The sequence below is a fragment of the Meles meles genome, chromosome 1, assembly GCF_922984935.1.
Source record: "Meles meles chromosome 1, mMelMel3.1 paternal haplotype, whole genome shotgun sequence".
In the NCBI taxonomy this organism is placed as follows: Eukaryota; Metazoa; Chordata; class Mammalia; order Carnivora; family Mustelidae; genus Meles; species Meles meles.
Window position 1 is genome coordinate 117,266,232 of NC_060066.1, and position 21,850 is coordinate 117,288,081.

At 35.9% G+C, this 21,850-nt stretch overlaps 1 protein-coding gene across 3 annotated transcripts; it reads right to left on the reverse strand.

The window, feature by feature from the left end:
- Positions 1-2: 2 nt before the first annotated feature.
- On the reverse strand, positions 3-21,832 carry LOC123949518 (bile acid receptor-like). 3 transcript variants are annotated; one of them, XM_045977867.1, is made up of 11 exons: positions 21,438-21,506; positions 16,031-16,141; positions 12,343-12,705; positions 9,293-9,433; positions 7,421-7,563; positions 7,223-7,327; positions 6,985-7,084; positions 6,050-6,172; positions 5,507-5,632; positions 5,233-5,346; positions 4-3,181 (listed from the first exon to the last, which is right to left on the reverse strand). In XM_045977867.1, exons 2-11 carry the CDS (start codon positions 16,092-16,094, stop codon positions 2,934-2,936), a joined length of 1,527 nt encoding a protein of 508 aa, XP_045833823.1. In that variant the 5' UTR covers positions 16,095-16,141; positions 21,438-21,506; the 3' UTR covers positions 4-2,933. The 3 variants fall into 3 exon arrangements, with proteins under 3 accessions (XP_045841231.1, XP_045833823.1, XP_045876763.1); XM_046020807.1 differs by lacking the exon at positions 21,438-21,506 and adding an exon at positions 21,771-21,832 and having other exon boundaries at positions 5-3,181; XM_045985275.1 differs by lacking the exons at positions 6,050-6,172; positions 21,438-21,506 and adding an exon at positions 21,771-21,832 and having other exon boundaries at positions 3-3,181.
- Positions 21,833-21,850: the final 18 nt, after the last annotated feature.

Consider the following 21,850-nt stretch of genomic DNA (forward strand, 5'->3'; position numbering starts at 1 on the left):
TTCTCTCTTCCAGCTGTAATTATCTATTGCCCCAGAAGGCAGGGGGGGAAAAAGTGTTTTTACATTGTTTCATTAATATGCTCTTTATTCTTTATTTTTAAAAGCAAGGTCTGTACAACAAATGCTATGTAAAGGAGCGGGTGTAACCTTTGCTACACTGTGAGTCTGCAGCATCACATCACTGGGCAAGTCAAAGTAAGAACACCCCACAATTGTTCCCACCATCTACCACCACCAATGGCCAAGCTGGCAACCTAGATAAGCCAGAAACTCCGAGGTACCATCACTGTGACACCCCGAAAACAAAGCTCTACCTCCGCCAGCCCTGGTAAATTGCATCACTCCACCGAGAGAACTACCGTAGATTCTTAAGAGGGCTACCGGATACCCAAGAGGTGTTGGAGGGGCGGGGGGAGGGGAGTCCTCGCTGGCGGAGCGCCGCAGGTGCCGACGGAATCAAATTATCGCCCAGCTCCTGGTTCAGTCGTCAAAAAAGGAACTCAGTACCCTTGCCCTTACCTTTCAAGATTCAGGGGGAAACCACGGACTCGGTGCCCACGCGAACTGCTACCTGATGTCTATTAGGACAGCAAAAAGAATCAACGAGAGCTTCTGCCTCCGAACTTCAGAAAAGGCGGGAAATCACTCCCCTTCCGTGGCCAGCCAGGAAAGGGCGCGGAACACGACTGTTTAACGGCTAAATAACGGTCAGCTGCGAGAGTTCGCCCGGCTCCTAATTCTCGCGAGATTTTCCTCTACATTGGGAACGATTCTTCGCGGGATTCTATTTTTCCTTTGCATAGACGTTCTTTCAGATTCTGCTATTGTCAGAGAATGCAAGGGAAACTAGCAAGGACCATGACAGATTGGAGCAGAGAGTGAAAAACGCATTTCTGTCACCCAAGAGTTGAGTCTTAGGGAAGGAACAGATGGGCAGATAATTACAGCCAGGTGTAATCATTTAAAGGTGGTAATTTAGAAAGGTTTGTTAAAACACAGAGAAAGCGGCACTTGGGCTGGCCTGGGGAGTCAGGAGAGGCTGCACAGAGGTGGTAGGCTTCTCTTAAGGCTTCGCTCAAGAATAGGAGAGTGATCAGACAGTGGGCCAACAGTTAATGGGGAAAGAGGATTCCTGACCGAGGGAACCCAGGGGAAGGCCCTGTGGTTGTGAGCGAGATTAGTACGAGAGAGGCTCCAAGAAGTTTGGCGTAGGTGTGTGAGGCCAGGTGGGAAAACGGCAAGAGATGAGGCTGCCGATTTGGCAGGTAGGAAACCTTCCAAAGGCTTTTGGATTTTAGCCTTTATGGATGGGGATCTTGAAGAGTTCTGAGTAGAAAGGGAGGCAAGATCAAGTTAGAAGAAAATGTGTCATTATGAAAAATGGTTTAGGCATGTCGGACTGGAGTTTGGGAGAGAGTTTAATAGGCGGGATAAGGTGTGAGGAGCTGAGCCGTGACAGAGAAGATGAAGAAGGGGTATCAAATGTTTATTTAGGAAGTAAAATGAATAGGATTTGATGGCTTTTTAAAATAGTAAGCAGGGAAGGAAGTTTGACTGCTTGGCTTCAAGCTGGGGCGAGGAAATACAATAAATATTGTGGTACTAAATACTTAGGTTCGAGCAATACGATAATGAATTCCATTCTGAATACATTTGACTGTTTTCTAACTTCTTCCGGTACTATAATTGATGTTTTCCCAAAGAGCTTAAGTAATATTTTTAAATATCCAACTTTGTATAAATTTAATCTATGAGACATCATAGTTTCTCCTAAAATTTAAAAAATTTTGATCCAGGTTAAGTCCTTTATTTTACATTTTAAGGAAACAGGCTAGATACCCTAAAAAAGACAAAATAGTCCCTCCAGGAGATAATTCCAGGTTTATGCCCAAGATGCCCCGTGGGGACAATAATTAATAAATTTAAATAAGATATTCTTAAAGTTGAGGATATAAATTCAACATTCCAGGTTTTTTTAAGTTTTATAGCTAAAAAAAAATTGAACTATGGTCTTTTTTTGCTGTCTTGAAACCAAAATGTTACTATGCCTAGTATTAAATTACCTTAAATTCACACTATTTTATGTACTTACACCCAGTCTTTCAAAACAATACTGCCAGCATAGAATTTCTCAATTTCATATACTACACATAAAATTTATTTTTACTAAATAGCCTTTCTATCCATACAAGGATTAAAATATCTGTGGAAAGATTTCAGTTTTTAAGAACTTCGTTTTTTCTACAAAAGGTATTGGCAAAAATGTCAAAATATTGCCTACCAGAATGAGTAGTAATTTGTGCTAATTTCCCAATGTATGTTAAAACATTTTGATGATTTGTCATTTTAAATTTTTCAATATCTTGCCATCACGGATTTTTTTAAAAAGTGGACTTAAAAAGATTTTTTTTAAGTTAAGAAAAAGTAAGAGTTGAACAGTTTTGTTCCCCTTTAATAATTCATGAAATGCTATAACAGGAATAAGTTTAGAAAGTTAGTTCTTAATCCATCAATCGTGCCTAATTAATGAGTTTCACAAACTACCTTTATTCTGATTACAATTGTTTCCACTAGATAGCCTTTCTCATATCTATAATCTATATATTTTCATTCAGTTTTTCTCCTAAAGGAAAAAAGTAAAGTTTCTTCAGGCAAGAACTCTATTTAGCATTATTCCCTTTTGAAGGAACCATACGGTAACACAATAGTCACTGCTTCTTTTGAGTAAAATCTTGAAAAGAATCCTAGATGTCCCTCTAGTGGTTGGTTGTATATTCCACAAAATTTGATGAGCACTGATGACATCCATTTTATGGTGATATATTGGTTGCCTAGCAAACCTGTTTGTTTTTCAAATCAGTCATCCTATGATGATAGAGTCAAAAATCTAGATTTAGAAAGTTTTAAGACAAACCACAACAACATTCTAAATTTCAACAATGTGAATACAAATTCCATTTCTCCAAGAGTGAACTAGCCAATTTAGGGTCTTTTGCTTTCCAGGTACTAAGTATTTCTGAGTAGTTGTGATTCAGTGTTCTCAGTTCAGTGAGCCTCCCTATGAGACGAGCAAAATGCTGTAGGTCTTCTGGATGATAAATTTTTGAATATTTGTACAAAATTTGTAAAATGGGTTCTTGTATATTTTCCACATGCTGCTTATCTTTAAGGTATGGACGATCTGAAAAACATCATCATATATATCTTAATGAATACTGGAAAGTGGTAGAAGATAATTAAAACAATACAGTTTGTAAATAATAAAAATTACAAATATTTACCAAACCCTTAATGTATGCAAGATATGATGCAAGTAACTTGCTTCATATATTAACTTATTTAATCTTCATAGTATTCTATGAGGTAGAGATATAAAGTCAAATAGGAAGAGAAGGGTCATTAAGTGGTTGTAAGAGTATAAGAAAAAGTTTCAAGCTTACTTGAAATTTAAAAAGATTAATTTCCTCAAGATGAACAGTAAGCAAAAGGCAAGCTTCTTAAGTACCTAGTTATAAAATATAAGAACCAACCAAGAATTTCTGAATGGGTAGGCAACAATTATTTATCCAGTCACTGTGGTGGAGATATAGCAGAAAACATAACAGACACCATTTTCTGCCCTCTTTAAGTTTATATCCTGAGTTTGGGAGGAGTGGGCAAAAAAAGAGATATATAACAGGGGGAGATGGAAAGGAGAAAGGTGTTGAGGGAAACTGGAAGGGGAGATGAACCATGAGAGACTATGGACTCTGAAAAACAACCAGAGGGTTTTGAAGGGGCGGGGGGGGGGGGGGGGGAGGTTGAGGAACCTGGTGGTGGGTAATAGGGAGGGCACATACTGCATGGAGCACTGGGTGTGGTGCAAAAACAATGAATACTGTTACACTGAAAATAAATTTTAAAAAATTGTGGAAAAAAAAGAGATATACACATTTTAAATTAAAAAAAAAATAAGGGGTTCCTGGGTGGCTCAGTGGGTTAAGCCTCTGCCTTCAGCTCAGGTCATGATCTCAGCATCCTGGGAAAAAAAAAATCTCTGCTCAGCAGGGGGCCTGCTTCCACCTCTCTCTGCCTGCCTCTCTGCCTACTTGTGATCTCTGTCTGTCAAATAAATAAATAAATCTTAAAAAAAATAATAACTCTGGCTACTATATCGAGAATAGACTCTAGGGAGGCAAGAGCAGAAACAGGAAAGTAAAAGAAGGTGGCCGGGACAGAGACAGTAAAAAGTGGTTGAGTTCTGGATATATTTTGAGGCTAAAGCCAAGAGGAGGTGTTGCGTATTTGACAGGGTATAAGAGAAAGAAAGTAGCGAAAGATGACTTCACAAATTTTGTCTTATGTAACTTGAAGGATGGAGATGACATTTAGTAAAGATAGGGGAAGAATATAGGAGGATCAGTGAAGAGATCAGGAGTTCACCTTGGGAGATGTTAAATTTGATATGTCTACTACAAGTTGAAATCTTGAGTAGGCTATTTAGTGGAGCTTAGAGGAGCAGTCCAACTTGGTATATAACTTTGGGACTTGTCAACATGTAGATGGTGTTTAAAGCCATGACATAGGATGAAATTTCAAAGGAAGTAAGTGTAGAAGAAAAGAGAACTGAGCTCTAGGACACTCAACATTTATTAGCGTGGGAGATAAGGAGAAATCAACAAAGGAGATGGAAAAATCAGCACGGAGGAGGAAAATCAAGACAGTGTGATGTCCTGGAATTCAAGTGGAGGGAAAAATGTCTAGAAGGAGGGAATGATCAACAGAAGCCAAGTGATGAAAATTTTCCAAGAGAGAAGGAGTGATCTGCTCTGCCAGATGAAGCGGATGGATCAAGTACAATGAGGACTAAGAATTGAAAACTGGAATCAGCCATGCCAGATTACTGACAGTCTTTGACAAATTATGGTAGAATGGAGAGAAGGGGACAAAAATTTGCAGTGGGTTCAGGAGTAAATGAGATGAGATGAAGGAAGGCAGGAGTACACAGAGAAAAATGTTTTTCTGTAGAGTAGAACAGAGAAATGGGAAAATAGCTGAAAGTGATTAGAGGTCAAGAAGGCTTTTTTCTAAGATGCAAGAAATTACAGCATGTTCATAAGCTGAAGTGAATTCTCTCAAAGAGAAAATTTTGGTGAAATAAAGTTAACATTTGGCATCAGTGAATAATAACCACAGACATCATGATTTGATTGCCAAACTTAATCCAAATACATACTTCTGAATGGTTTTTACCTGAAAAAAACACAGTTGTTGCTGCAAGCAGAGCATATTCAGTATTAGTAATATTAAGTTCACTCATTCTTCTGTAGAAGTAAAATAATGTGGTAATAAATTCTTCAGCAATACCTAAAAAGATTAATATCAAATGTATTTTCTTCAGACAATAGTGCATAATCAAACATATTGTCATTACTATCTTCTCTCAAAGCAGAATAATAAAATGAAACATTGTATCTGACCAATTTTTCCCATCCAATATAATATTTTGTATTGTATGTAATATTACCAGTCAGTGTAGTAGGTGGACAGTCTTCACTGCAAAATGTTTCCATAGAATAAATAACAGTCCTATTATCACTCTGATTGGGAAAATTCAGTGAATGATCTGAATGATCTGATATTCTCATAGGACCTAGTAACAGGGAAAAACAAAGTCTGATTTTTAAAAAATCCTTATACAGATAATAAATCCAATCTCTCTAATCTGTTAGACAAAAAATATTCCCAACAAATGGTAGCTTTATAATTTTTATTCCTGAAACATGAACTGAGATAAATAGTTCAGATTTTATATAAATTTCATGTAGAAAACCCTGCAAAAATGTTTTCCATGATGACATATAATTGGAAAAAAAAAGGTTTTCTTTAAAAGAAAAGTAAAACCTATATCAATGAATTGGAAAAGCTATCATGAAGTACTTATACTAACTAGTAAAGTGAGGATATAATATTTATTATAAAAATATAATAAAAAATGATGTTATGTAATTTCTTGCTGTGTTTAATAGTAACCGTTAACATTAAGATTGAGTTGGTTGACAATTTTTACTTTCAGAAGCTGATGAAAGACATTCTTTCTGACTGTAAAGTTGGGCCCCATGAAGGAACATCACTTCAGTTTTTGATCCTTTGCATAATGCAGTCTGGTCCTCAGCTGTCAAATTCTCAAATCCTTGAATAAAAGATCACATAATAGTTTGAAATGAGTAATGAAGAGATAATTTACAGGAATAAGATTTAATGTTTTTAATTATTCATTTAGTTATAATGTGAATCCTACGTGTTTCATTAGAATAATCAAGATCTGTAATTTCAAATATGAACAAAATTCTTGATTCTACATGGTAATATTTTGGAGCACTTTCATCAGAAATAGAGAATAATACTTTCTCATATGGCAAAAGCAAATTAAACACAGTCAGTTTAGCCTCAAAGAATTTATTTTTACAGTGAGTTATTTGTGCATATAATTAAGTTTTAGCCAACTGTAGCTTGATTTTTTTCATATTATACAATTTTATTTGATTTATTTTTCTATTCAGAAACAACAATTTATTTCAAAACATTAAAAGATACAATCAATCATGTGTCTTGCACCAAGTCTTTGGAGTCATTTGAATGTTTTTAAATATGAATATTTTAATCATCTGATTGTTTTTGTTTTATTTTGTTTTTAGAGAGCGAGAGTGCACACGAGAGGTCCAAAGGGACAGAGGGAGAGAGAGTATATTAAGCAGTCTCCATGCTCAGCATAGAGCACAATGTGGGGCTAAAATTCACGACCCTGAGATCATGACTTGAGCAAAAATCAAGAGTGGGATGCTTAATCAACCACACCTGATTGTTTAAAGCAGACAAAATGAACAGCTTTGGTGGAAAAATAGAGATTTTATTTTCCTAAAATGTCCCCTTCCTTTAAAACAGGGAACTTTTTAAAAATTAAGTATGAAACTGATTTTTTTGCAAAGATCATAAAGTGATTACCTGGGAGTCCCTTGGTAAAATCCATTAACACCTGTAAGTGTAGGACCACTGTCTCCGAGAGTCTCAAAAAGCTCAGTTCAGGATTTACATACTTCTGCAGCTAGCCAACAAAAAGAAATAAGAGTAATAGATTTTATTTCTTTCAACTAACTGTTTAGATTTTTAACTTTCATGTTTATGCTCTTATTTTCTAATATAATTAGTTATAAATTATTTCTTGCCATTAATGAACACATACACATTTCTTTGTTTCCTCTAAAGGAATTGTATATTTTTGATGAGCAGCCACAATGTTATTAATGAGCTGATGTTCCTCTTGAGTTAGTTCCATGCTCTCCTTAATCTATAAGAAAACATAGGGGGAAAACTTTAATGAATTTGTATTAAGCAACACATGTCATCATTAAAGAAACAAGAAATTTTGTAAGAGTCTTACCATTTTTCCAGCTCTAGTGGTGGATGATACAAGCTTGTTGTCTAGTCCTTCCTCTTCCACTTTGATGCTAGAGTAAAAACTATTCTTCTGTTTAAAGTTCTTTCGAAGTCTCTTTGATTTGCATTGGATTTCTGTGAGCAAACCTGCGATATTATGAAATTCAAATAAGATGTTTTAGGTTTAGCAAATAACATTATAGGATTTAATGAAAATGTTCTTACACTGTACACATATATTATCATAGACTTGTCTTTTCACAAAGAACTTTCCTTTTTTGGCAAGCATATACACAGCAATTAATTTATTACATTAATCTCTTCTTTTCCTTCTATAACTACCCTCTACTTAAAAGTACACAGTCATCCTACACATAAATTAAAAATCAATTTTGCATCTCCAAACCATAAATTTAGACCTTTTTTTAAAGATTTTATTTATTTATTTATTTATTTGACAAAGAGAGAGATCACAAGTAGAGAGAGAGGCAGGCAGAGAAATAGGGGGAATCAGGCTCCCTGCAGAAAGCCTGATGGAGGGCTCAATCCCAGGCCCCTGAGATCAAGACCTAAGCCAAAAGCAGTGGCTTAACCCACTGAACCACCCAAGCACCCCTAGACCTTTTATATTAGAGAAATTTCTACATTATATCATGGAAACAACGTAGAATATCAATTGATATAGAAGTTCAACTACTTTGTCTATGAGCTTTTTTCTTTGATTTTTATATTAAGTCAAGGAAATATTTTGTGATTTTGTTAAATGAGCTAAGTCACTTTTTTCCTAATAAGACAATGGTATTTTGTTATGGCAGTCTGAGCAGTCTCAGACAGAGATAAAGTAAAGGATTTGGCTGGTTGGACAAGACGACCTTAAGATCGACTCCAACCTGAATTTTTTTTTTTAAGATTTTTAAGTAATCTCTATCCCCAACATGGGGCTCAACCTCACAACCCTGAAATCAGGAGTCATACGTTCTGTCTACTAATCCAGCCAGCCAGGTGCCCCCACCCCTGGAATTTTAAGTAATAAGAATCCTTTTGGTCAAGCTATGAAGAGTTAAGATTTTATTAAAATAAGCAATGTAATATAAACATCATTGCATTGGTGTTTATTGAACAGGAGTGTAATTTAATAAAAATTGAAGAATATTAGCAGTTAAAGGAAAATAAAAAGAGATAATGAAGAAACAGCCATGAAATTAATATAATAGAAAGACTGCAAGATAAGAGTTTGAGCAAGGCTAGGTTAGGCATGAAAACACTAATACCTTATTAAGAAAATGAACTTTGAAATCACCATGACATTTTGAGCCCTAGGAAATAGGAGGAATTGTGGAAATAAGGCCAAAATCTTAGTACTACCCTGAGGATTACATGATATCATGTAATTTATAAGCTAAAAACACTGTGAACCTAGAAGGAACTCAAACAGCCTAAGTACTCTTCTGCCTGTTTGAGTTGGTTTTTGACACCTATGAGCTGTTAGTAGGCTCTACATACCTAGTTGTCATGTAGGTTTCTAAAGATACAAGACCAAAGAAGGGAAACTACTAATTTAAAATTCTGCTCTTTATAGATAAACTATATAACTTTAGGTTAGATCATATGAAAATACAAGGATTTCCAATGAAGAAGAACATACGATTATTGCCAAAATTAGAGCAATATAGTGTAGAACAGGGTTTATGGAAATAATTACCTAGATTGGTTACTAGTCATCCCAATCTATCAGTTGTTAGAGAATTAGCTTAAATCTAGACTAATATGTTAATGTTAAAAATGATTATTTTTTAATGCATTATGTTGTCAATAAGGTAAGAAAAACTAAAATCCCCCTCAAAAAAGAACCCCCAAAGTCCATAATAACACTTACATTCTGCCAGCATTCCTACTGCCTTACACTTTTTCAGTCTGCACTCTTGACATTTCCTACGCATGTACATGTCCATTTCACAGTGGCCACCATTCTTGCAGTGATATACTGCATTTTTGGTGATGCTACGTCGGAAAAAACCTAATAACAAAAAAAGTACTTTTAAAATTTCACTATTAAGTACTTTTAGGGTTTTGTTTGTTTAAGATTTTACTTATTTGACACAGAGGGAGCAAGAGAGCACAAGCAGGCAGGCAGAGGGAGAGGAAGAAACAGACTCCCCACAGAGCAGGGAGCCTGATGTGGGGCTTGATGTGGGGCTCAATGCGGGGTTTGCTTCCGGGACCCTGAGATCATGACCTGAGTCAAAGGCAGATGCTTAACTGACTGAGCCACCCAGGAGACCCATTTTTTAAATATATATATTCCTAGTAGAGTTAAGTAATCAAAATAATTAAATTATTTCAATAAAATGCTTTTTTTTTTAAGATTTTATTTATTTATTCGACAGAGAGAGATCACAAGTAGATAGAGAGGCAGGCAGAGAGAGAGAGAGAGAGAGAGAGAGAAGCAGGCTCCCTGCTCAGCAGAGAGCCCGATGTGGGACTCGATCCCAGGACCCTGAGATCATGACCTGAGCCGAAGGCAGTGGCTTAACCCACTGAGCCACCCAGGCGCCCCAATAAAATGCTTTTTTCCATCAGTAAGATTCAATTTAATATATGTTTATATTCCTTCATGATTGATATCTTCTATTCCAAGGTTCTTCCTTTCAATAATCACATCTAAAATTTAAACAAAATACTTCCATCAATTAAGATAACTTTCTTTTTTAATATGGCTATAATATATCATCTAAAAGCATTTTTACAACTATGTTGTACAGAATATCAGGATTCCATGAAGCGTCTCTCAAGGTGCCCTTGAAAGAATATACGCTCCTCAAAATAAGTCAATCGGAGAAAGACAATTATCATATGATCTCCCTGATATGAGGAAGTGGAGATGCAATGTGGGGGTTTGAGGGTTAGGAAAAGAATAAATGAAACAAGACGGGATCGGGAGGGAGACAAACCATAAGAGACTTTCAATGTCACAAAACAAACTGAGGGTGGCCGGAGGAGGCGGGTAGGGAGAGGGTGGTGGGGTTATGGACATTGGTGAGGGTATGTGTTATGGTGAGTGCTGTGAAGTGTGTAAACCTGGCGATTCACAGACCTGTATCCTGGGACTAATAATATATGTTTATTAAAAATTTTAAAAATTATTTTTAAAAAATCACAGAGCTAAAGAGAAAAAAAAAAGAATATACACTCCTGTAAAACTATAAGGAAAACTTCTTTTCTTTTCTCCTATTTCCATCTCAACCATATAAATAGGAAAAGATATTCTTTGAAACTTAGTTCTCTATCCTTCTTCCTTTTTTAGCACTCAACAAGGTTAGAAAGCATTTTTAGGTTATTTGGTCTGAGACATTGAGTAGGCCATGGTGTGTGTGTGTATGTGTCTGTGTGTGTGTGTATGTTTCAGTGGAGGTGTCTATATTATCCTTTTCACTTCTTAAATCCATGCATAGCAGCCCCCCTTCCCATTTCCTCTTTCATTCCCCATTCCTATGCAGTAACCTCTGCTGTCTTCCTCTTAATCCATTCCAAGCGGTAAAGTTGACAATCTTTGTCAATGCCCCTCTTAGAGACCTGCCATACCCTTTTTTTCTCTAGACACACTTAAGAGTTTTGTGATTTAGATTCAGCAAAGGAAATAGAGATTTCAGCTTAAGTTTATAGAACCATGCCTCATCTTCCATCTAGTTGTTTTTTTTTTTAAGATTTATTTATTTATTTAAGAGAGAGAGAAAGAGCACTAAAGAGAGAGAACAAACATGAGTGAGGGTCAGGAGAAGGAGAAGAAGGTTTGCCACTGAGCAGAGAGCTCAATGTGAAGTGGGGGCTGGATCCCAGGATGCTGGGATCATGACCTGAGGTGAAGGCAGGCGCTTAACCTGGGGGCCCCTTCTTCCATCTAGTTTGAACAGTAAGGCCCTGCCTTTTAAGAATAAGCAAATACTTGCCCAACTATTCTATTCATAAAGCTGATACCTAATTTCCCACAGTCTTCATTTGGCTATTCTTTGTGAGGGGTGAGTTGTGAGATTCTGACAGTAAGTCTTCACCCTGAACTTCTAAACAGACATGCTTACCAAGATGCATTGGCCTAATCATTTCCGGGTTCTGTCCCAACATTGCAATTGTAAATAAAAACAATGCAGAAGTGTTTCAAAAACTTCATCAAGGACTCAAAACTTCATCAAGGACTATTTTCACTCTTTGAAAATTTCATTGTCAATTATGATCTTCACTTGCAAGCCTCCCATTTGTTTCCAGAAAAGCATTCAAAGAAATTAAAATAGCATCATAGAAGTCATTTAATTCAAATTCCCTTCTAATGCATGAATTATATCAACCACATGAGAAGATGGAGCAGTTAACATTCAGATATTTTTAAAAATCATTTTTTTCCCTAAAAGATTTTATTTATTTATTTATTTATTTGACAAAGATAAAACGCCCGTGTGCTGGAGCAAGAGGAGGGGTGGAGGGGGAGGGGCAGAGGGAGAGGGAGAGGGACAAGCAGACTCTGAACCAAGCACAGAGCATCCCACTCCGAGCTTGATCCCACCACCAGAGATCACAACCTGAGCCACAACCAAGAGCCAGTCGCCCAACCAATGGAGCCACCCAGGAGCTGCTAAAAATCATTTTCTGTTCCAATATCAGATTCATCTAAAACCACAGAAACCTTCTGCTGCATAAATACTGAATTTTCTATTTAAATGTAAAAGTTTTCATCAAAAATGAAAACTAAATCAAAGCTATTACATTCCATTTTCATGTCTTCTAGGCACGGATTGACCACCTTTAAATGTATCAATGGCTCTGTCTGGTTTTATTTTTCACACTCTGAAAAATAAGAGTATTCTTACACACTTAAACTTCCATGACTCTTCAGTGAACACTAGGACTTCAGTTTGATTTTAACTTTTTGCTTACCCTTGCAACCTTCGCAAGTAAGTGCATTATAATGATATCCTGATGCTTTATCACCACAAACTACACAGAGTTCTTCCTGTCGCTTAATCCGAATAGAAGAGTGAGTTCGTCTGGACCTTTTTATTCCAGAATATCCATCTTCAGCATCATGGTCAACCACATAAATGGGTTTATTTAGTTCATAGGAATCAAATCCACACTCTCCACCACCGAACTGTGGATCCAAGCTGTAAGTGTTGAAATGACTTTGTAAAGATTGGGATGGCAGAGCTGTTGGAAACTGGACAGTAGAGTACTGGCAATAAGCTGATTCTTGAAAATCAGTGTCGTGCAGCTGATAGTTGATTTGCTCTGGCAGAATATCTAGTTGTTTTAATATAAAAAGAACAAACGGTAAAAAGTCAAAATTCCATAATTATTTTCAAATGTCAAAGAGCTGTATGCTCAACAATGAGTTCAAAATGTCCACTGCGTCGCAAGGACTTGCTGGCCAGCACCAGGAGTGAGGAGAGGGCAGTAAACTGATTTATCCTGCTTCATAAGTACTGCCATTCCAAGGGTAGGCAGAGGTTGCTCTGGGGCTGGGAAAAAGGCCAGTCTGTTGCTAATGGCTTACGTATCAATCCAGTCTCCCTTCTTAAATAGAAATGTGTATTTCCCCTTGTTTGGAAGGGAAGAAGGCTTTCCCCATCCTTTGCATTTCCCTTGTGTGGATAAAATGTTTTGCAGTCAGGTCAGTAAAGACATGAATTAATAAATTTTCCCACCCCACCCCCCAAAATCAAACTAAAATACAATTTTACTTGGTTATTTCAAGCATGCATATATATATATATATATATATATGCATATATATGTATATATATATTTAATGGGGAGTTCCAACAAAAACATATATGTATATGTTTAGAACTCCCCATTAAATATACCTTAACACTGTCCTTTGCCATTTGTACATCTGATTTAAATTACTAGTTTCTTTTGTATTTTGTTGACTAACAATTCTAACTATCAATTATCTGGGGTTAAATTTGCCTGCTTTACCAGGTTACTATAAGGATAAAACAAAATATGGTATGCAAAAGCATATATAAAAGATAAACTAATACTTAATGAATATCATTATTATAATTATCAGAAGCTTCCAAACACCAACTTACTTTCTTTTTTAAGATTTATCTATTTATTTCAGAGAGAGTGCGCACATGCATGAGCTAGAGGAGGGCAAAGGGAGAAGGAGAGAGAATCCTTGGGCAAACTCCCCACTTGATTCCTGGACCCTGAGGATGTGGGAAACAAATGCAGAAGAAAAAAATTATTAAATTTCCTTGCCCACTGACAAGCCCTTGAAACAGGCAGAGTGACATTCCTCTAGGGACTCAACTACCTCCACCTTAACGCTTTGCTAAGGGCAAAGGGCAATCCTAGCCTGAGGATCCCTACCCTCAACCAGGATCCTGAAGTCTACTTTAACAATTTCTTTGAAAACTTCCTTTATCTCAAAACTCTCCAAGCATATGATCACTGATACACATCTAAAGGGTCTCACCAACAAAGGTTTTATTACTGGTAATGAATAACCTTTTTCCCCAACAATATCTAGCCCCCCAAGGTCCTGGAAACCTTGCTTGCGAAATTCCTTGGAGACTTACGCCATCCCTGACGCCCTCCCAACTTGTAAGCATATAATGAACAGCTCCTCACAACCCCAGGTATCAGCTCTTTCTGCCCACCGGTCCTGTCTCTCTGCTTTAATAAACCACCATTTTGAACGAAAGATGTCTCAAGAATTCTTCCTTGGTCATTGGATCTGGACCTCACCCCACCAAACCTCCCTTATATTCTAAAACTTCATCACTGAGATCGTGGTCTGCACCAAAATCAAGAGCCAGCCTCCTAACCAAACTGAGCCACCCAGGTGCCACCAACTTACCTTCTGCTTTCAGGAAAATTTCTAAGTCTAAATCCAGAAATTGGCTTCAAAAGGACCCAGGAATACTGAATATCTATATCTGTAACTAGTTATATTTGTACTTTTCCTGATGCTGAGTCAGGTGATTAAACTTACTTTTAACCTCAAAATTCTACCACCAAGATTGGTAAACAGTATAATTTTTATTAACTCACATAAATCACTTGCAATCTTATAGCATTCACTCTAATGCTAAATGTTGAATAAATACTAATAATAACCTAATATAAAAAGAAAGGTTATCAGTAAAAACAATGTAAGTTTTTTTATTAAAGAGGGCCTTTCTTGAATGAGTGTCAAAAGACCGCATAATACTAGCCGATGTTCCATTAGCATGGAAATTAGAATTGAAGCTCTAACCCTCACATTTACCTTAACCCTAAAAGAAAATGGCATTTAAATATAATGGACATTAAGGAGGGCACGTGATATAATGAGCACTGGGTATAAGACTAATGAATCATTGACCTCTACCTCTGAAACCAATAATACATTATATGTTAATTAATTGAATTTAAATTTTCAAAACCTTAATAAATAATATTGTAAGGGCCTATTTAGCCTGAGCGATTCCATCTCGGTTAAACAGTGATTTTGTTGTTTATGCAGTAAAACTTAAACTGACACTGCCCACCACCACCACCACCCCCCCCCCCCCAACCAGGGGAACTTACTTAAAAGCAAGTCTGGGAAACCAGTAAAATATGGTCGACCAGTCCCAGATAACAGAGCCCAAATACAAGGGCGGGTCAGACCAGGTGGAGACATCCAATCACTATCTCCCTAAAAAATGTGGGCCCGCCTTTTGGGAGCCTTTTGGGTGCCTTTTGGGTGCTAATTCTGACCAAGGTAATAGGCTAGTTAAAATATCTACTATAGGGTGAATTGTAATTCAATTGGCTACCCATGTGTGACCTAGCATGACTATGCAACTTTCTCTGTGTGTTACAATCTCATTGGCCACCTGTGTGTGGCCAGGCTCAATCACATGGCCATTACCCTTTAAAAGTTAGTCTATGAGGCCAGGAGGGGTCACTCTCTCTGTAAGAGGCGGCCCCAACTGGTCAGTTTGATTCTCAATACTGGCTCGAAATAAAGCTTTGCTTGACCTTTGCTCTGTATCAGTCTCGCTCCTTTGATCATGGGACCCTAACAACATAAATAATAAATAAATTAATAAATAATTTTTAAACCCACAAAAAAACAAAAGACTAAAGATTAAAAAATTAAATTAAGTTCATCTTATAGCCTTAGTCTTTTTGGAGAAAATTCCTTTTGTATCCTGCATTCTATTTCTTTCCCTTTGATAAAAATCTTATATTAAGATGAAAATTTCAAGTATATGGAATAACTACTCTGAGCCACATTTACTGAATTGCATGTGAACTAGCTTCAGCTAAACCCTAAAAATAACTTCTAATTTGCATCTTAATTCAAATTTTAAAAATCAAATACAATTTTAGACTATCAGGCTTTTCTCTCTTTACATTTGATTCTGGCTTACAACATTTTAGAGTTACTGATTTTTCTGAAATTAATTATATTCTCTTGTAAGAGAATGATTTTTTTAAGTTTTTAATTTAATTTCTCTTGTAGGGAACAATTTAAACTCTTTGGTTTGCTTGTTAATTTCTTTTAAAAAAAACTCTGTAATTAACCATAATGTCACACAAGAAGTGTTTTATCAACCATTGTACTGTAGCTTTTGTTACATACCATAGTACTGCACTGGTTCAGCAAAACAGTAACCATCAGATGTAGTGACATAAGAATTTGCCATTCTCTGCTCCAAGTCTCACTTATTCATCAGTGAATGCTGAAATGGAACTAAAGGAAACAAAACTTTTTAGACTCTTTGAAAGTATGCTCATCAAGTCAGCATGATTTTATAAAAGTACAATACTATTTTTGAAAAATAAAGAGTTTAGTAGAATTTTTACATTAGACATTTCTATTATCCTTTAACTGGAAGAATATTGAGTTCTCATATCTCTACACACCAAATTATTAATTCTGCCAATTTTTTATTGCTTGGCTCTTTACAAATAACTCAATAAATCTTGGTAATAATGAAAGTGGCTTTTGAAAGTTTACCAGGCTTTGGTGTTAGGCTTCATATACTGCTTTTGCTACTTATTTTTGGGTCATTCATTAAGTCTCCTTAAACCTTAGTTTCCTCATTTGTAAAAGAAAAATAATAAAACCTTCCTAGCGGGGCGCCTGGGTGGTTCAGTGGATTAAGCCGCTGCCTTCGGCTCAGGTCATGATCTCAGGGTCCTGGGATCGAGCCCCGCATCGGGCTCTCTGCTCAGCAGGGAGCCTGCTTCCTCCTCTCTCTCTGCCTGCCTCTCTGCCTACTTGTGATCTCTCTCTCTGTCAAATAAATAAATAAAATCTTTAAAAACAAACAAACAGGGTGCCTGGGTGGCTCAGTGGGTTAAGCCGCTGCCTTCGGCTCAGGTCATGATCTCAGGGTCCTGGGATCGAGTCCCGCATCAGGCTCTCTGCTCAGCAGGGAGCCTGCTTCCCTCTCTCTCTCTCTCTCTGCCTGCCTCTCTACCAACTTGTGATCTCTCTCTGCCAAATAAATAAATAAAATCTTTAAAACAAACAAACAAACAAACAAACAAAAAAAACAAAAACAAAAAACCTTCCTAGCAAAGTTGTTGGAGAGTTGAATTAATGTATATAAAACTCAGCACAGTTCTTAATAACTGATTCTTATAATCGCTATTCTAATAGTTTCAAGATCTCAGTGTTCTAAATTTAGATGAATTAGGAAGAAAAATTAGACTTTTCCATGAAAGAAATTAAAGAATAGGAAAAAATGGCTTATATAGCATTTGTTTTTATCTTCTAAATCTGCTCTATTTTCTTAGCCCTGTGATATGCTAAACATTAAAATACTAATCTTGGCTCACTTGACTAAAATTTTCTTTTTTGAAAAAAAGTTTATGGGTTACTGGAAAAAGTGTTATACTTTTTAATAGTAAAGTCTAAAACTAAAATGAACAACTCAGGAAACAACAGATGTTGGCAAGGATGCAGAGAAAGGGGAACCCTCTTACACTGTTGGTGGGAATGCAAAGCGACAGAGCCACTCTGGAAAATAGTATGAAGTTTCCTCAAAAAGTTAAAAATAGAGCTACCCTACAACCCAGCAATTGCACTACTAGGTATTTATCCGAAGGGTACAAACATAGTTATTCTTGAAAGGCCACATGCACCTCAATGTTTATAGCAGCAATGTCCACAATAGCCTAGATATGGAGATGAACATCATCATCGCCATCAACAGATGAATGGATAAAGAATATGTGGTATATGTATACACATACAAAGGAATATTACTCAGGCACCCAAAAGAATGAAATCCTGCCATTTGCAATGACATGGGTGGAACTGGAGGGTATTATGCTAAGGGAAATAAGTCAGAGAAAGACAAATATATGATTTCACTCATATGTGGAATTTAAGAAACAAAACTGATGAACATAGGGGAAGGGAATAAAAAAAAAATGAAAACAGAGGGAGGCAAACCACAAGAGACTCTTAACTTTAGGAAACAAACTGAGGGTTACTGGTGGAGAAATAGGTGGGAGGATGGGGTAAATGGGTGACGGGCATTAAGGAGGGCCCTTGATGTAATAAGCCCTGGGTGTTGTATGAAATTGATGAATTACTAAGTTCTATCTGTGAAACTAATAATATCATATATGTTAACTAAATGGAATTTTTAAAAAATTTTTAAATAGTAAAGTCTAAAAATCATAAGCTATTAAAAGAAAAATTATTCACAGGGGCACCTGGGTGGCTCAGTCCTTGGTGTCTGCCTTCAGCTCGGGTCATGATCCCAGGGTCCTGGGATCCAGCCCCACATTGGGCTCCCTGCTTGCAGGAAGCCTGCTTCCCCTTCTTCCACTCCCCCTGCTTGTGTTCCTGCTCTCGCTGTCTCTCTCTCTCTCTCTCTCTCAAATAAATAAATAAAATCTTTTTTAAAAAAATTATTCACAATGTAAGATGAACCCTTAACAGGAAAAACTATTTATTTTTGTTATTTCCTAGAAAGGAACTCCAAAAATTTGAATAAACTTCAACAGGAAATCACAGCTTAAGAAACTGAAGAAAATAAAGGTCACTCTAAAGTCCATAGTCTTTTATAGCTTTATCCTCTTTATTAAAGATAAAGACAGTTTTCACCTTTAAAAAGAACAAAAAAGAAAAGAAAATGGGTTTTAAATCATGCCAAAAAATTTATGCAACAAATTTCTTAGCCTCTGAGATTATATTGAAAAGCCTTTTCCTTTGATTTATTATTCATGTGTGAACTTCATGGCTGAGGTTTCTATATCCATGAAGATGATTTAAATAGTAATATCTTTGAAATGTGTCCCCTTTATCATCTAATAGAATGTATGTTCTAAAAGCACTTGAAACTCCCAGTCTTCTGACAGCACAGCAGTAGTCCTTTAGAATAAGCACTGGATGAAAGGGATGAAACAAAAACAGTGCCCCCCAAAAAGTGAAATTTTAATACAAAGTTTCCCTTGAAAAGTCAGGACTAAAATCAATAAGATCAGTCAGTCAACACTTCCCTGTTTCCATACTGCAACAAGTCAATTGGCTTGCCATATAAAAGCAATTCTGAATGTTATCCACTTAATACGTGTGATACTCTGTAGCAATGGTTCTGTTCAGTTCTTTCCAAACTTCTCTTTTGAGCCTCAGTTAGCATTTAGAAAATTAAAAATGAATCTGAAAACTTGAAGTTGTTACTCTTCTTTAAAAATTGCTGCACTTACTATTAGGCTTCATATAATATTGGACATCTGAAGAAGCCTGAAAATTAAAATTGGTACTACTTAGATGCAGACTTCACTGAATGAGAGTTTGAGAAATAATATAGAATGAACCAGAGGTAGCTCGTTAAAACAAAACTGGGGCTATCCTAACAAAGACACACAAACATATCTTATAGTGATTCCACTATCAGGGTTCAAATTGTAAATAATAATGTTCTGAAACCAAATCCTTCCAATACTGTAGATAAACACCCAAAAATATTATCTAAAGTAGACCTGTTTGGGTTTTTAATTTTTTTTAAGTTTTTACTAATTTGACATACAGAGATCACAAGTAGGCAGAGAGGCAGGCAGAGAGAGAGAGAGAGAGGAGGAAGCAGGCTCCCTGCTGAGCAGAGAGCCTGATGCGGGGCTCGATCCCAGGACCCCAAGATCATGACCTGAGCCGAAGGCAGAGGCTTTAACCAACTGAGCCACCCAGGCGCCCCTGTCTGGGTTTTTTTAAAGTCTGTTTATTTATTTAAGTAATCTCCACATCGAAAGTGGGATTCGAACCCATGACCCTAATAAGATCAAGGGTGACATGGCTCTTGCCTAAGCCAGCTAGGTACCCCAAAGCAGACCTGTTTTTATGGACTAGTTATATTCAGGGCATTTATGGGACATATACATAAAAAGGCTTTGATTAAAAATATCCCCTTTAAAATACAAAATATTTATGTTTTATATGCTCATAGTAATATTGTATTATTTTCTACACAAAATTTTTCACTAATTACATGTTCTTCAGCCTTTTAGATGTTTAATAGAGGTATTATAATATGTATGCATAATAACTTTCAGAAATAAAGTATTCATAAAATTAGTTTAAGAACGCTCAAGTAGATTATTAATAGCACAGAGGGAAGTATGTAATCAAAAACTTCCTATCTTATTAAAAAGAAAAGTTACAGTAAGCCTGGAGTGATTCTGTTTTGTTATCTTTCCTAGTAAATATTTATTTAAAAACAAAAATAACTCAGTTAAGAGAGGAGCTTTTATCAAGAGGATCAATTTAGCATGGGCAAAGTCTATATTTTTTTCATTAACAAATACAACTTTATTTAAAAAGCTGTATTTTTCATAGATTATAATAGCTATTTTACTGAAAAGATACTTAATTGCCGAAATGAATTTGCATCTCCTCTGCCTTAACTAGGTATTGTGCTTAGTAAATCTTCATATGGCTAGAACTTTACCAGGAGAAACATATTGGCTCCAGAGAACTACATCCACATGTTAAAGAATTTTACAGTTTTTATATTTTTACTCTTGCAATATATGTCATTTGAATCATGAATAATGCATGAATAAAATTAGTATAACTGAAAAGTAGATGGCTTCATAAGAAAAACTGAAAATTTTCAGTTTTCACAGTGGCCTTTACCGAAAAAATGAATGACAGTGCTCTTTGATACATAATTATGAAAAATTTTTCACAGCAGAGCCTCTTTGAGCCAAAATTCTCTGAACTTATTGAAACCAAGAAAAATGAAAATAAAGCAGATATATTTGAATGACAGCACAAATGAAGGCATCTTGATTTTTTTATAAGAATCTGTCCTTTAACCTTAGAATACTGGGAAGATTTTACATGCTGAAGTTTTCACATAGAGTTTTATTATACAGCTTCGCTGAGATGTAATTTACATAATATAAAATTCACTCTTTTAAATTGTACAATTCTTGGTTTTTAGAATATTCACAGAGTGTGTAACTATCACCACCATCTAATTCCAGAGCACTCTTATTACTGCAAAATGAAATTCCCTATCCATAAGGGGTCACTCCCCATTCTTTCCTCCCCCAATCCCTAGCACAGTTTCTATGTATTTGCCTAATCTAGACATTTCATATATGGAATCATGCAATTTCATATACAGTTTTAAATGAAAACAGTATTTAATTAATATTATGTCAAGTGATTTTCACAGCTGAAGAGAGAAATCAGACTATACATTTAGAAAATTCATGACTATGAAATAAATATATACTTCAGAGATCTAGAAATATATTTTGTGTCCATAAAAATTTTTAAATTTTGTATAACCATAGTATTTTGAATATAAGTTTAATTCCCAGGATATACCTTTATCAGAATATATTTCAATATATTACATATATTGAATAGATAAAATATATAACTTGAATATATTTCAAGTTGCCTTGAGTTCACATATAACCTGTTGTTTCGAAAAATAAAATGTATTTTAAGAAGTTCTTGATTAAAAACAAGTTTCATTTTAAAATGTAAGAGTAAATATCACTGTGAACCAACTTACATTATTACATCAAATGTCACCTGGAGTCCAACCACAGTCCAAAATTGCCTTGTCATTCTTCAGGAGAAGACCAATCACTGTATAATCTACTTAAATTTCTCATCTTCAAGGAGTAAATGCTTTTTCTAATTTGACTATCATAGTAACAATTGGCTTATTCATTTCGCAAAAGCTAAATGAATGATGGTGGAAACTAAATAGAGTTCCAAAAATACCCTCAACAGCTTATAGTTTAACAATAGTTTCAATTGCCCACAAAATTAACATTCATATTTAATTGAGACAGCATAAAACTATAAAATTTGGGGTTTTGAGGGAAGACAAAATACTCACAGTTAAACAATATGACTAGAGATTGTCCTTTTCCTCGCAGAACAAGTATAAATGGATTTAACAACTTCAGCTTTCCAGCT